General features: G+C 50.3%; 1 protein-coding gene and 1 long non-coding RNA gene across 2 annotated transcripts in view; one reads left to right on the forward strand and one right to left on the reverse strand.

Annotated features, from left to right (window-relative positions):
* The window catches only part of LOC113991945 (Golgi integral membrane protein 4-like), a 25,539-nt gene extending 19,774 nt beyond the window's left edge, over positions 1 to 5,765 (reverse strand). Inside the window, exons 1-2 of the mRNA XM_027728723.2 lie at positions 5,053 to 5,765; positions 713 to 787 (exon numbers count right to left, since the gene is read on the reverse strand). Of these exons, the coding sequence (XP_027584524.1) occupies positions 713 to 787; positions 5,053 to 5,239 (262 nt within the window). The 5' untranslated portion in view covers positions 5,240 to 5,765. The remainder of the gene's footprint in view (positions 1 to 712; positions 788 to 5,052) is intronic.
* On the forward strand, positions 5,623 to 15,054 carry LOC120325193. The gene is made up of 3 exons (XR_005567073.1): positions 5,623 to 6,104; positions 13,749 to 13,853; positions 14,980 to 15,054. It is a non-coding gene; the product is annotated as an uncharacterized LOC120325193 (long non-coding RNA).
* The last annotated feature ends 762 nt before the right edge of the window (positions 15,055 to 15,816 follow it).

Here is a 15,816-nt window from a genome sequence, read left to right on the forward strand (position 1 = left end):
GCCTGGATGCTGCGTGGCAGCACTTCCAGAAAACCAGAGCACCTCAGAGTGAGGAGCACTGGTGTTACTCCACATACCAGTTTTGGAGATAAAAGCCAAGTTATTAAGTTGCCAGCAACAATCAGGTGCAGAGGGGCCTGACATCCAAGCACAGCACTCCACTGAAGGGCTAAACTGTTGGCTTTCTGCTTCCTGTTGGATTTCGTGGTCTTAAAATATCTTGCATATTTATATCTACTTATGTACATCAGCTCTAAAGGATCTGACAGCCTGCATTGTCCATGTGTCGTGGAGGGCAGTGATGCTGATATCATTAAGCACTTGTAGAGCTCAGCATCTTCAAATCACTTTTAGAGGAAAGTTGACATATTTCCAAGAAAAAAATCATGGTCCAGTGCCAGGTTTAGCCACCACTTAAAGTGCTCAAACAGCACATCCTGGGCACTGTTACTCACAGATTGCACTGAGGACATGAGTGGGAGTGTGAGAGAACAGAACCTCCTCCCTCCCAGCACCTTCTGCCCACGGACAATAAACACGTGAGTTCACTGTTCCCCGGGTACAACCCGGGGCTGAGCTCACCTGGGGGCACTCAGGGACAGCCACACACGGCCCTGAGGCAGGGAAGGCTTTGGGCACAGCACACACCTCTCCCCCAGGACAGCTGGGGGCTTGCCTGGCCACTGCTGGGACAACCCTGCAAGGGACTCACCTTCCTTTGTCTTCTTGTGCTCCCCTCGCTCCTTCTGCAGGGACCGTTCCAGCCGGGACCTGTGCTCGTACACCACTGGGGAGCAGAGAGAGGCACAGCATGAGAGAAACCTCACCTTCCTTCACACACGCTTCTTTTCCCCCACATATTTCCTCTCCTATCTGGAGCAGGGAGGGCACAGCTGGGCTGGAAACCGTGGATATTCACGATACAACACACTTTCCTCACCCCGTGAGTATTTGCCCTCAGGTTTTGCTTTGGAGCCCAAGTTGTGATGCCCAAGAGCTGCTTTAGTGGCCAAGGGCTAAACTATGTCTTTGTGAACCAAGTGCCCAGCCAGGGTTAAGGCAGCCAGAGCCTTCCAGGTCAAGAGCTGCATGCAGGAGAGACATTTTCTCCCATTCCACTGACTGGCCCTCATGCCAGTGAGGAAAAGTGAGCCAGGCAGCTCCCTGTCCCATCCCACCCAAAACAGCCCCTGCATGTGCCCAGGAGCAGAGGAGGGACAGGGATGAGGCTGCTTCATGCAGCAGCCACGTGACAAATCAAAGCACCACAGAAGCTTCCTGATGGATGGTGATTTTAATGCACTCTGATGGCTGAATACAAACCAAGAGCTCTCCCTGAGCTGGAACAGGCTCCTCATCCCCCTGGCACAGATGGACACCGGGCCAGAACAGCACTGGGCAGCAAGTCAGAGGGGAGAGGTGATAAAAGAAACCTGCTCCCAGAGCCAAGATCCCTCCAGAGCCAAGACCTTTGGGGGCAAGTCGTGCCATAACACACAATCTCCAGGAAAATGAACTAAGTGGGGCAAGGTTTTTATGCATAAAAGAAGTGTTAATCCATTCCTTGGTGAAATCTTGTCAAGCCAAGAGTCCTGAGAGACTCGTGCTCTCCCTCCAAGTGGATCTATAGAGCCTGCCAGCTCCACTTGGGCCATAATGGAGCAGCAAAGCTCACCTAAGTCCTCTATCACTTCATGCTCCCTCAGGGAGCAGGAAGGACAGTGCCCTAGGTGAGGAATTCCCGCTGTCACCAGCCACTTTATCTCCTTCCTTCTCTTTGTTACCCTCCCCAGACAACACAGACAGACCCCAATGGTGAAGATGCTTCCCTTGGACTGGGCCACTGCCTTAAGATTTTCCTCTGGAGCGAGGAGACTCCCATATTCTTCAAACCATCACAGCAGAAATACGTGGTTTCCATCTGGAGGGAGGTTTCCCTTGCAGAGCACTGCTGCTGAAGCCATCACTGCAGCTGTCCAAGTGTCTCCTTCATGACAGCTTTATTTTTAGAAACACTTTTCCCAACAGACTACTCAGATGTCACCCTGAGGGCTTCCCCAGCTGAGCACACCCTGGGTGCTCCTTCACGACTTGTTCAAGGCAATTGTCACCTTGAGAACATCAGCCAGTTCCCCAAGGATCTGGGAGCTCTGGGCACTCATGTTTCTGCCAGAAGCATCTCACTTCCTTGCAGTCCTATGTAGCAGAGCCTCCTGAGGGCAAGTCTTTGATGTGATGGGAACCTCATACCAGCAGTGAAAAGCATCTGTAGTGATGGGCTCGTGCAGACACCCAAAGCCACAGATCCTGATGCTCCATCCCGGAGCAGAGGAGGCTTCAGGAGCAGCTCCACATCATGGGCTGTTTGTTCAGAATTTTAGAACACAAAATCTGGCTCTCCTGACCCTTTTTTCTTTTTTTTTTTTTTTTCATAAGTCAGATAAACTGAAGTGACCCCCAGTGACTGGAAAAGAAAGTTGTAATCTCTCCTGCCATTCCTCCAGGTGTCCAGAGCCCAGAGCAGGGGGGTCCAGCTCTGCAGAGAGCACTGCACACAGTGGTGTCTCTGCTCTCAGGGCCAGGAGCTGGACTTTGATGATCCCTGTGGGTCCTTTCCAATTCAGGATATTCTATAATTCTGTGATTCTCTATTCTATACTTATCTTCATGGTGGAACATAGCAACTCATCCAACCAACCTGGCACTCTACAGCTCTGCAGGCCAGGGAGCCAGGAAGTCTTTAACAATTCACTATTATAAGGGAGAATAGAGGGTGGTGAGGATCTAAATCCTGGGATTCAGCCAGAACTCAGCACTAAGGAACAGTCACCTGCTGCCAAATGAGCCAGAACGCAGGATTCGAGGTGCTGAAACAATGAAGTTCCTGGCAGTGCCTTGCTGAAAAGACAGAACGAGGTGCAGAAGACACAGGAACTAAAGCCAAGACACAGGAATTATAAAGTCATGCAACAAGTGAGCACAGGGCAGGGAGGGAGCCCAGAGCCCCAGCTCTGCTGTGCCCAGCACCACAGAGCTGCAGGGAGAGCACAGACACCAGAGCCATGGCCAGATGAGCCAGACAGCCCTGCACTGCAAACCTTCCATGAACTGGCTCCTCTCTGCCAGTCACCAGGATTCTCCCACCAGCCAAACCCAAAAAGAAGCCTTGCCTTTGTTAAATTTGTTGGACGAGCAAGTGTCTTCTCAAAATAAAAAAGGGTAGCCATGGCAACAACTGTATTTAGGAATAGGAGGGGGGATAGAAACCCCAGCAACAGGCTACAGCTCTGCCATTCAGGCATATTTGGGTGGAAAAAATATAAGCCTGGCTCAGCTGTTGGCTTGAGCCTGTTGTTGCCAAAACTGGGGTTCCCTGAGGCTACCACTGTCAGCTTATTCTCTGAAGAACCAGCCCCTCTCTCCAAGAGGAGCATGAGATGCTGACACACCAGAAAGGAATGTGGGTTAACTTCTGCCCTGCTGATCTTTGCATCTCCCAAACCCAGGATGCAGGTGGAAATTGTGGCTGGGACTGAGCAACACATGAGGTGTTTGACTGCCTGATAGAAGGAATGGAAACAAGCCATAATAGCAGTGAACCAAAACACACACTAGATCCCTTTCCAAGACGGGTTTTTTAAAGCATGTTTCCTGGAGAGGAACACACCACACTCTGCTCTGGCTGTTTACAAACAGAAATACACAGCCCTGGGCTCAAGCAGCCCTTGGAGGATGTTGCATTTGCATCACAACACTGCACACAGAACCACCAGAGGAGATTTAACCCTGAAAGACATAAACGTCGAGTCACAGATCTGCAGAATTCCTGAGCACTACAGGCTCTGGAAACAGTATCACTGGATGGGTCCACCGAGGTCACGATGGATACCCTGTATTTGATTTAAGCCTGAGGAAGAGCTCTAACATAAACACTGCGATCTAAACCGACTTGTTAGACAAAAAAAAAAGGGTTAAATGCATCTCCTGACCTTGAGTGGAACCACAGCAAACAATATTTTGTGCACATAAAATTCATTCCGTGGGCACCCAGACCCGGCCTGCCCTCCAGCACTGCACCCCCAACTGCTGGCTCCCCAGAGTGGATTCCCACCAAACCTCTCCACAGGGAGCTCAGCAAATCCCTCTGGAGACTTCAAATCTAGTGACAGCTGCTGGAAACGTCGCTCTGGCAGATGCACTAAGGCTGGGATGACAGACTAGACAAAGGAGGTAAGAGTTCAGGGATGGAGTAACGTGTGTCCTCAGCCTTCCCTGCCGAGACCTCCCCGTGGGCTAAAGTGCCATTTTCCCACAGTTAGGCAGTTATGGAAGGAGGACAACTGAGGAGAGAAAGGGGGAGGAGGAATACGCACACTGTGTTCGCCTTCCGGTCCCCGGCAGCTCTTGCCAGAGGAGCCCAGTGCTGGTCAGCGGGCTCAGAAAAGCCAATTCTTACTCCTCCTCCTCCTCCTTCTCCCCCCTTTTTAGGGAGCTGTGTGCCGCGGCATCCTTCAGCCCCAAGCATGCCGGCAAGACCTTTCTAGTCACGGATCAGCCTCTTGAGAAGAAGGTGGGCTTGTTTCCTTGCAATGGGCAGCACAGTGTGACAACAAACTTTACCGAAGGATCCCTTCCCTGTCCCTTCACTTCCCGGACAGACACAGGGTAGAGAGAGGAGCCACATCTCGGAGCCTGCCCAGTCAGCCCCTGCGAGCCCTGTCTGAGCTGGTGCTGCTTCACAGAGGTTTAATTTTTACAGCCAAAGGGGAAAGAAATGGAATAGGCGTGACGCAGCTGAACTCGCCCATCCGACACGCTCCGCTCCCCTCGCTGCGAGCAGCGAGGGGGACTCACGGCTGTTCTAATTCCAGACAGCCACGGGGGGAAGGAAACGGGCACAACACCTTAGAGCTCTTTAAAGCCGAAGGCTGGACATGCCCGAGGCACCCGCTTGTGGCTGGGCAGCAAAGCCAGCGGCAGGTAACGACGGGAGCGAGGGAAGTTCAGGCAGAGTGTGCACACACAGACACGCACACAGGGCAGGTCACTCACCTTGGAGCTGCGCTGACAGCGCTTCCTGCTGCTGTTTGTATTTCTGGGCCAGGGCTTCTGCGTTCCGCACCTTCTGCTGCAAGTGGTTGTAGAGGAAAACTCCGGAGCCCAGGCACGCCACGGTGACCAGGCAGAAGGCGGTCTGCAGGAGCCCCTTCTGCCTCCTGGAGCACATGCCGGTGCCCATGGTGGGGCCGGAGCACAGCGATGCGGCGCTGCCTCGCCGGCGCTGCTAAACCATCTGATTAAATTTGCCCAACAGCCCCTTTCCTCCGCAAATTCGCAGATCCCTCTGGAAGATGCGATGCGAGTCTCGCCTTTCCTCCTTCCCAGCGCTCAGAGCAGCGGGAGAGGCTCCAGCCGCGCTCTATTCCCGGCTGTCCATCGGGGAGCGCCGCAGCTCCCGGCCGGGGTCCGAGCGGAGCGGCCGCGGGAGCATCCTCGGGATGCGGGGACCGGGGGGCGGCCCGGGGGGGCTGCGGGGCGAGGGCAGCCGGCGGAGGGGAGAGAACAGGAGCAGAAGAAGCAGGAGGAGCGGCGGGAGGAGGAGGAAAACTTTTGCTTCCCATGTGCTGCAGCGGCCGGGGGGGCGGGAAGGGGGTACCGCCGCCTTTGGCTCTTCCCACCTCCCCCGCTGGAGCAGCGGCCGGAAAAAATAACCCGGCGGGAGGAGAAGCCCTTGGGCCCCCTCCCCGCGGCTCCCGGGAGGAAGCGGCGGCACCGGGAGCCGGGAGCAGGGCCAGGAAAGCGGCGGCGGTGGCATCCGGGCTGCGGCGGCGGCGAGTCCGCCCTCCGAGGCGGGAGGGGCCGGGGGGGGCCGGGGGGGACCGCAGCGCCCCGAGCCCCTGGGGACACCCAGGGACACCCGTGGGGGACCCGCAGCCCCTGCCCCGGTGGTGCAGGGGGGTCCCACCCGCCTTCCTGCGCGGAGGAAGCGGCATCGCCGCCCCCAGCCCAGCCTTGAGCCCCCGACCTCTCCCACGGGCGTGTATTCCCCTCCCTGATCCAAAGGAGCGGCCACACCCACTGCCGGCACCTGTTGGGAACGGGAGGTGGGTGAGGGACACGGGAGGGCATCCTCACGTGAGTACTTTAAAACCTGCAGGGTTTTAAGAGCTGCGGTTTCTTCTCGCTAAAATACGAGCTGATAAAGGCATGAGAACAGCACAAGGAGAAGGGGGTGAGTGGCTTTTTCTTACAGTCACAGAATGCTTTGAGTCGGAAGGGACCTTAAAACTCACCCTGTTCTACCCCCTGGGACACCTTCGACTATCCCAGGTTGCTCCAAGCCCCAACCAGCCCGGCCTTGGACACTTCCAGGGATGGGGGGATTCCAAGGTCAGCGCTGAATTTTGGGGAGCAGAATGCCAGTCTAAGCGCAGGGCTCCTGCAAGTGAGATTCCTCCTGCAGGAGATTCCTCCAAGACAAAAGGTGCCAGCACAGGAAGTTCAAGCTGCCCATGGAGTGCCAAGGGTGGCACATAAACTGCACTTGGGAGACAGGTCAGGGCTTTCTTTCCTGGGTGGAAGGGCAGTTGTTTGCTTGCAGGAGCGCTGCGCTGGAGTTAGGAGGTTCCACCCAGGAAAGAAAGCCTCATGTGCAGTTGTTGGGCCACTCTTGGCACTCCATGGATAGGCTTTTTGTGCTGGCATCTTCTATCTGGGAGGAACCTTTGTGTTCTTGGCAGCTGAGCCTCTCCCAAGCACCTGCCTTAAAAGTGGGCTGTTCTCTCCTGGCAGAACCCAACCTGCTTTATCAAGGTCTGTGATGCACAAGGTGACTAGATGGTCCCTAAAGGTCCCTTCCAATCCAAACCATTCCATGATTCTGCACTTCATAGCACAGCCAAAGCCTTGCCCATGCTCTGAGCTCAGGTCTATTTAAGACCCCTGTGTTTATGATGCACCAACAGTCTGACTGTTAGGTTGGCTCACCTCTTAGCTCACAAGGATTTTTCCCCTGGAATCCTGCCAAGTTCCATATTTTGGGCATCTGGGGAATAAGCAACAATCATAACAATTCTTCATCAGCAATTCCCCTCTAAGAATCACGTGTGGTTTTATAAATGGCAATCAAATGAGCTTTACAGCACTGCAGGGAATCAGCTGAGTGGCATTTCTGGCACCTTAATGTGTCAATGGGAAACCTGAGGCACAGCAATTCCTGTAAGGTTATGATTTAACCAAAGTAACTTTTTTATGGTGGAGGTTTTTCCCCCCAAAGCCTTTGAAGTGGATTTGAGGTGTCTGCCAGACTCTGGGTGAGACTCAGCCTGCTGGAAATGGGATGATCTGCGTGGTGGTCCTGGCTCTGGGTACAGCTCCCAGAAAACATTACAGACTTTCCTTAATGAATTGACTGATTATTTCAGGGTTACTGCTTAACCCTTCCGTTCAGAATAGCACTGATGGGATGTTCCATGTGGATTTTGTCTCCCATGGATCACCCCCATGTAGGACCAGGGATAACCTGATTCACATCTCTCAGTTCCAGACACTCCACCTACCCTGTATCTGCCAGTCTTCCTGTCCCACTGTGTCTTTACACAAAAGTCCTGGGGGGGTTGTTGGATGCTCCAGCATCTCTTCAGGCTTTTTGTCAGGAGCTGGAATGTCTTTTGTCTGCATCCTGAGGACTGAGCAGGCAGCCCATGGGATGAGGGCTTTGAGTCTCAGTTTTGCCTCTATTCAGCACATTCTTCTTCTTTTTTTTTTTTTTTCTCCTGCTCTCATTAATTAGTTCCTGATGTGCTGGTTGAAACACTGAGAAACACTGGGAATTTCTGAGGCTTTGACAGAGAGGAGTCTGGAAAAGGTTAAAATCCTGAATTAGGGAATGTTTATCTGAGAAAGATTTGATTGACAGAATTTCTGGGATCAAGCACTTTACTCTTCTACACTGCAATAAAGGCAGTTATAGACTTAATTCTGTCTTTCTGCAGCAGATCTAGGGCCAGATGAATTGTACAGCCATGGTTAGAGCCAAAGGCTTTGCTTCTTGTTCGTGCTTTGCCAGTATTTGTGTGATTCAGAGGATTCTTCCTTGTGCAGAGTACAGCAACATCCCACATCCCCACAGGTCTACTGCCACCAGGCACGAGCATTTTTAGGAAGATACAGAGGAGGGAGAACCCTGAGCTAAACAAATGGGCCATAGGTGAGAGAACTCCCTTCAAATCCAACTCGAAATGCTTCGTGCCTCAGGAGATTATCTGATCATCTCCTTTTGCTCCCTCTAATCCAGTGGGTGATCACATCTGATGACAGCTTTAAAATAATAATCTGAGCAGAACAAGCAATTCCCATGGGAAAGCTCTGACTGTACGTGCTTGTAAAGAAAAATGCCACTCTTTCCCCTTGTAGAACAAACCATGAGTATTAACCATCTGTGCAAGTATTGCAGTCCTGGAGAGCTCCATCCTTTTAATGGGAGCTTTGGATTTCATAGCAGGCATTTAATCGGCTGGGGGAGTGTTTTCAGCCAGGTTATGTAAATGCTGTCAAGAAACCATGTGTCTGGAAAAGATGGATGTAAGGAATGTGCTAGCAGGAGGCAGAAGGGAGGTTGGATTGTTTCGGGGTTGCGGTTTCACAGCAGTGTTTTATAAACCTGCCGATCTAACTGGCAACATCCACAACCCTTGGAAATAGGCTGAGCAGGGCATTGTCACCCTACAGACTTGATGGGGCTTGGATGTGCATTCCAGGAAGATCCACTGTGGGAATCCAGTGCATAAATGTGGGAGGGAATAGGCTGAGCAGGAGAGGAGTTTGAGGCAGGAGTCCAGAGAATGAGAAATGGCAGGCACAAATGTTTGAAAGATAAAGTGTTCTCAAGTGGGCATCCGTATGTGCATGAATTTAGAGCACTAGAAGAACCTGCCAGCGCTCCTGGAGGTGCCTGCCCTTTCCCCACACAGACATTCCCAAAAAATTTCTTACAGGGGGCAAAAATGCCCTGGGACAGATCTCATCCCTGTGTCTCCAAGGTGGGAAAGCTGAACCATTCCTTCCTTCCCATAATGAGGAGAGACAGCTTCTAATTAGGATTCATTAGAGCTGCCCCAGGGAGCTGATGGGACCATTTTTCAGGATTCCTTGTTGGAATTATTTTTCGTCTCACTCTCTCCCTGTTGGCTCAGAGCTTTCCATTCTCTTCCCCAGGGCCTAAGGATGTGCTTTGAGTCATCTCAGTGCTCTGCCTAAAAGTGGGGCTATGGGATCTTGGGAACCCTTGGTGCTCTCACAGCCCTGGCAGACCTCGGGGACAAGCACTGAGCAAACTGTGGGCATGGCCACGACACAGGAGAACGGGAACAAGGGAGCAAAATGAGCATAAACCTTGTCTTTTTGACAAGGTTCTAGGGTCAAACTCATCATCTAGAAGAGTACTTGAAACTGGAGTGCAAGGGGAATTATGTTACATCCACAATTAGCAGAAGAGGTCTGGTAATTTTGGCGTGTTACTTGGTACTTGCCTTGAAACATCAGCTCCCAGAGTCAAAGTATTATGAGAGAAACTCATTATTCTTTCAAAAACCAATCTTCATTCCAAGAACTTACAGTGCAGAAAACCTCCACCATGTGAGCTATTGCACCTTAATTCCTTTGGAAAAAGAAAGCATCTTTCCCTTTTAATTCCACCTCATCTTTCACACTTTGGACTGGAAATCTTCCTGTGGAGGATATTTTGCCTTGAGTCCTGAACCGGTCTGTGGTTTGGGTTAGTTTTAATCCAAAGCAGTGAGAATTGGATTCAAAGGGACAAAAACAAACGAGAAGGACCAAAGAACATATTCTGCATGGAAAAGGCACCACAGCACAGCCACAGCCCTGTGACTCCACTGCCTGTTTGCTTTCAGTGTCACTCACGGAGCCATTTAAAGTGAAGCCAATGCCCTTTAAATATGTGCAAAGCCTTTACTGCCTTTCCAAGGAACAGACATTTTTATTAGAGCCAGGGAACATTCCAGCTTCCAAAGGTAATAAAAATGGAGTGTGCCAGAAGACAATAGCAAACTAGTAAGGGGGGGTTTTGCCTCGTTGAACTGAAGGGCCCTGAAGGATTCTGACTCCATGCTCTGCTCAGCCCCGAAGCATCAGCCAGCCAAGTCCAGGGTGGTAGAGGCTCCTCTTCTTCCACTGGATCCTTTTGTCTCCATGTCAGGTTAAAGGCAGAGGTGCCAGGAGAAGTCTTTGCACGTGGTTAACACGGATAAAGCCTCAACTGTTCATTCCAGAGAAGCATTAGTGGAAAAAGGTGGCTGCACTGGAGGGGAGCCAGTGAGGCAGTGGGTGAAGCCCTGCCCACGGCAGAAGAGCTTGGCAGGGCTAATCACAGCCTGCTGGGCTCACCCACAGGTATGAGCCTTCCTCATATCCAAGGGTGAAGGAATTTATCTCCAGGAGCTCAGTTTCCTTCTCTTCCTCGTGGGCTCTGTTCTGCCTGGAGAGAAATTGTGCCACAGGGAGAACACCGGCACTCACACTGAAGTTTTTCTTCCTGCATGACCACTGAGCTTTGTGAAGTCCAGTGTTACTATTCAATGAATAACATCTGCTCAAACTCCCCATGTTCAACTCACCTGCTGTAACACGGGCTGGGAAGGACTCCAGACATGAGTATGACCAAGACAGCACATCATTCTGCAATTCTTTCCAGCACCTCTGTGTTGCTGGGCTTTATTTCTACCTTTTCATGAAGTAACCCAGCAAGGCACTACTCTACACACCACAAAACGTTGCTCCCTGCATTTATCTTGAAATATATATTCCAGGAAGTCTGCATCAGCCACAGGATTCTGGATCACCTGTGCCTGGAAGTACAGACATTTTTTCCTTGCTGTGGGTGATTTGTCACTGTGTTCTTGCGGGGGAATTGCTGGGAAAAGCAGAGAACCTTTTAATTGTATTCCCATGTGAGTGGTTGGCTCAGCCAAGGCCGAGCAGGGAGAACACTTCTCAGAGAAAGAGGTGATGGTGGGAGGAGAAACCCTCAGCATGGAGCTGACACAGAACACTCAGCAGCGGATCTGCGTGTTCTGCTTCCTCCTCCAGGATTTTCTGCTCTGCCATGTGGCATCCTGGGGTGACACAGGGATGTGAATTCCTCATGATCTCACTGCAGTGTTTTTCTGGGGGAAGCTTCGTGCCTGCACAAGCGTTCCCTTGGAATGAGCCAGCCTCCTCAGTTGGACACAGGGCTGCTTTGTTTCACTTCGGGTTTGGTTTTGTGCTATTCAGAGAAATGCGTGATACATCGAGCTGGAAAGATCATTTATGAGCAACTTCAGCTGCCATCCCTGCTTGTGAGGTGTCAGCCAGGGGGATTTCAGGCTGGTTTTTAACACCCCCATAAGCCAAGAGCTGAAGTCATCTCTGCTTTGTCACTGTGTGTTAACTGTAGCCATCGACAGATTTATGGTGAGATTTTATATACTGCTTAATCATTGCTGATTTTAAATAGAATAGACTTTCCTGAATCATGTACTTGGTTCTGCAGATTTCATTCAGCATTTTTTCTGCACACAGATAAGGGGAACACAGTCTAAATGTATTTACCACAGAGATGTTGAGTCTGAGGTCTGCAAACATCTGTTTTGCAGAACAAGAGGATCTCATCTACCACTCAGACTATCTGGGAATCCTCCTAAGGTCTTCAGGAGCCTCCTTCCAGGTGTACACCTACATCCATGGCAGAGAAGGGACATGTTTAATAGTAAGACTTCAACAGAGAGAACAACATGGAGCTATAAAAATGGAAATCAGCTCCTGTTCTATAGCAACCTGTCAGAAATTCTCTCCGTGGCCAACAATCAAGTTGACAACAAGCTAATTACAGAGAGGCCTCTGAATACAAGAAGTTGTTACCTGCCTGTATTTCCAGCTCTGCATGTCTGATCAGCCCAGAAGTGTTTGAGCACATTGTTCATTTGCCCCCCTGCACACATACCAGAGGCTGTATTTAGAGCTAAAATCTGCAGAAGTGCCTGTGGCTCTCAGATCCTGTGGCTGGAGGCACAGGCAGACAATTTGGCTTGCAGGCCCTCAGCTCCTGCACAAAAATGCACGTCCTGGCCAGCGCTGCCTGCAAAGTCAACCTCAAGGAGCACAAACTCTGCTTCTTACATAACACCAAATAATGAACCTTGTGCAAAGGGACTCGCCCAGCCCTCTTCATGTCATTTAGACAGGAAAAAAGCCCCTCTAGGGCAAAGTAATTCAAGCCCCTCTTCTCCAGATGATGAGTTGATGGTTAGTGCTCTGCCTGTTAGGTTCAGTCCTTCAGTGCACTGACAAACACCCCGAGGAACGAGGCACAGGACAGTTCTGCTGATATTCCAGCTTTTTCTCCAGGAGACACTGCCAGTTACTCCCCTCTTTCTCTGCTCTTTTTTTATTTACCATTGGCATGTCCTCCCTACCTCCAGTTCAGCACAAAGGGACACTGCAGTGTCTCACCTTCCCCGCTGCAGTTTCCTCCCACCAGATTTCACATCTGGGGTGTGGATAGAAAAGAGTGAGGTGAGCCCTTGGAATCTCCTTCCCTGGGCACCACAGGGACAGTCAGGAGCGGGGACTGGGCTCTGGCAGGGGAATGAGGGGATGACCAGCATTGCAATGTCTCCTTCCCCAACAGTCCTGCAGCAAAGATGGGATGTCCCTTCTGAGACCCTCCCAGAGCACCAGGATTTCATGGTCCAGGTTTTCAGCTGCTGCAGGAGCTGCTGTTTGCAGAGATCTCCAACCCTGGCTGTGCAAGGGGCTCGGGGTTCACTGAGGACTGGAAGGGTGGGGCTGTGGGGGGCGGGTTTACTTTTAAAAATGAACTCGGTTTTAAGACAGGACCTGGCGACATTTACAGCACAAGCACTACTCATAAAATGGGGTTGTGTGCACGGTGCAGCCAGGGAGGCACAAGGACCTAATTCCCCTTGGTGCAGGGAGGAACGAAGCCAAACATTAATTACAGAACTTGACCTCAGGTACATGGGTAAGTTGCTTGAAACACTGCAGGAGCAGGGGGAAAAAAGGAGGATTAGTTTCCTTGTCTACTCTGGGGCTGGGACCAAGTTCAGCTCTGGTGTAATCCCACTGATTTTAGTGCAGTCACACTTGGGATCACTTTGGGATTTTGAAGGATACTGCACTCACAGGCTTCCCCAAGCATTAGCATTCCGAGGTGGTAGAAATTCATCCCATAATACAGTGCTGAGAATTTTAAAATAATAAAGAAGCCAAGATGCCTGCTGTCACCATTGCCAGCTAATTATAGCAGCACGGACAGGCTTCCCTTGCAGAATTCCATATGCTGTATTCCTGAGGCACAATAAATACACCATATTAAAGAGGGGCAGGCTGAGAAGGCATTTCTGATTTTAAAATCCTTTAACCATGGAGTTAGAAACAGATGAAGTCATTGAATGGAAATTTGCCTATTACTTTTTTTTTTTTTATATATAGCTTTTTTCTGAACCCTCTAAATGTGCTTCAGTGGAAGTGGGCAGAGGGCAGGGGGAGAACTTGATATTTAGCAATTTATTAGGAGTTTCCTTACTAGATTTCTGCACTCAACCCTGGGCTTTAGGCACAGCCATCCCAGAATTCAGCCAATCTTCCACCTGGCACTACCTGGACACGCAGCAAAGGCCAGAAGTCTGGAGGAAACAGATTGATCCAGTTTTCCTGTTTTTCAGTGATGCTGAGCATTGGATGGATCCTGTCTTAGATATTGTCTGGAGCAGCCATGGTGGGAAGAGGGGACTCCAAATTCACTTCAAACAGCAGAACTGCTGGCACAGGTGATTATCTCACACAGGGAGGTTCTCTATCATCCCCACCTGCTACAACTGCTCTTAATTGTTCTTCTTGGTACATTTTGCAGTTGTTTTACAGTGCTAAAAACTGTTGGAAACAAATAAAGAGGAATTTCCCTTGGGTTTGGATTCTATTAAGCCCTGCTTCCATTTGCTTTAGAGGAGAGACCTAAATCTGAATTTAGGTCTGAATTGCTGAATTCAGTCTGAACTGAATTTCCTCAAAATTAATTCCCAAAGCTGGGCACTGGATGTAGGTCACTCTCCTTTGTTCTGAGACTCAGCTGAGCTATAAATACCACTCATTTTTTGCTAAAAAGTGGAAGCACACACATCCCTGCTGTTCTATCCAGGTCAGTGCCTCTGAAGGCAGTGCCACAAGGTGTAACTGTGTAACATCCGTGCGGGATCCAGGCAAAGCTGCTGCTTCCAGGCTCTGCTTTCAAGGAGAGAATTCTCTGGACCAGTTTTTCCACATAAAAATTCCTGTATTAAGCACGCAAAACAGCACTGCAGGATGCAGTTCTTGGGGAAAGTGTCCTTCTATACATGACCCAAAGACACATTTTGGACAACATTTTTTTTTTCCATGTACAGTTCAAAGAACATCATCTGTTCCTGCTGCTGGTGTTGCCATCACACAGGGGCCAACCTTGGCGGCCCAAGTTCTCCATGTGCCGTGTCAGGAAGCTGCAAAATGTCAAGGAGGCTTCCTTTGGGGAAAAAAAAGGCAGGTTAACAGGGCTAAATTCACATGGCCTGGCTGACCCTGGAGTGGCCGATAGAAGGTGCTTAACAAGAAGCCTAAGAACTAGTCGGTGGATATTTCTGTGTAACAGCGGCATCCAGTGGGCAAAGAAGGATTCCTGGTAATGCCTTTGAAAAACCAGGATAGGGCCACGTAAGAGTAGAGGTTTCTCTCCCATATCCAGGGCTGTGCAACTCCAGCCCGTTGCAGCAAAACATCACAATGTCCGAGTTTTCCCTCACGCCCAACCTGAGTTTTCATTGCTGCATTTTAACCTATTAATTTTGGGCTGCTGATGCCTGAGAAAGTGCCTTCACAAGCAGTCTAACGCTTTTTTTTTTTTTTTTTTTTTTTTGAGATTAGCTGGACAAAAAAAACCAAAAGGAACAACCTGACACGACTCAGAGCCTGGAGTGTGCAAGTTCACGTTTACAACAGGGGCCAACAGAAGGAAGGCCTAAGTTATCTCTGTATTTATTGAGTGAGCCCAAAAGCAGGTGCTCCAGATGTGAATGGATCTTGTCAGACAACTGATGTTGGCTGCACTCACCTGTCTCCAATGTCTTGCTATATTTACACTAACATAAATCCACCTGGACAAAAGCAAGCTGAGGGAGGGAGCACCAGTGCATGCTCAGATCCACTTATCACCTTCCTAAATCCTTCCCAGCACTCAGTCTTCACCTCCTGGCCAAAGGGTGGCCTAAAATGCAGTTGTGGTCAGGGCCAAGGCAGATCAATTCATCATTTCACATGTTCACAGTCAGCCCAACGTGTGTTTACCTGGCCTGGCCAACATCGCTTTTACGCAACACAGAGGACGAGGGACACCGAGTCCTCCTGCTTGGCTTTATCAAATGGCAGTGACAAGCTTGGGTTTGGACAGGTCCTTTGTACCCTGCAGGCATCAAACTTACAGGAACAGCTACTGTGCTGTGGCACTGTCTCAGAAATTTGCCCTCTTCACTCTCCATTAGCTCCAGGCAACGCTGCTGCCTGATGTCTCTGTTTCCTCTGAGTTTTAGGGCTCTGATAGTGTTCCTGATGGGCAGGATGGGATGGCATATGTGATTTTTCTTTATGACCTTACTGCCATATTCCTGTTGTGATTGCAGGGTGTTACACTGGCAAGGTCTTACCTTACTTAGCCAGCATGTTTTCAAGGTGTCTCTGACCTCAGCAGGGGTACAGTCAGTTGAC

The sequence above is a fragment of the Pipra filicauda genome, unplaced genomic scaffold, assembly GCF_003945595.2.
Source record: "Pipra filicauda isolate LSUMZ 115617 unplaced genomic scaffold, ASM394559v2 scaffold87_size3191425_pilon, whole genome shotgun sequence".
Taxonomy (NCBI): Eukaryota; Metazoa; Chordata; class Aves; order Passeriformes; family Pipridae; genus Pipra; species Pipra filicauda.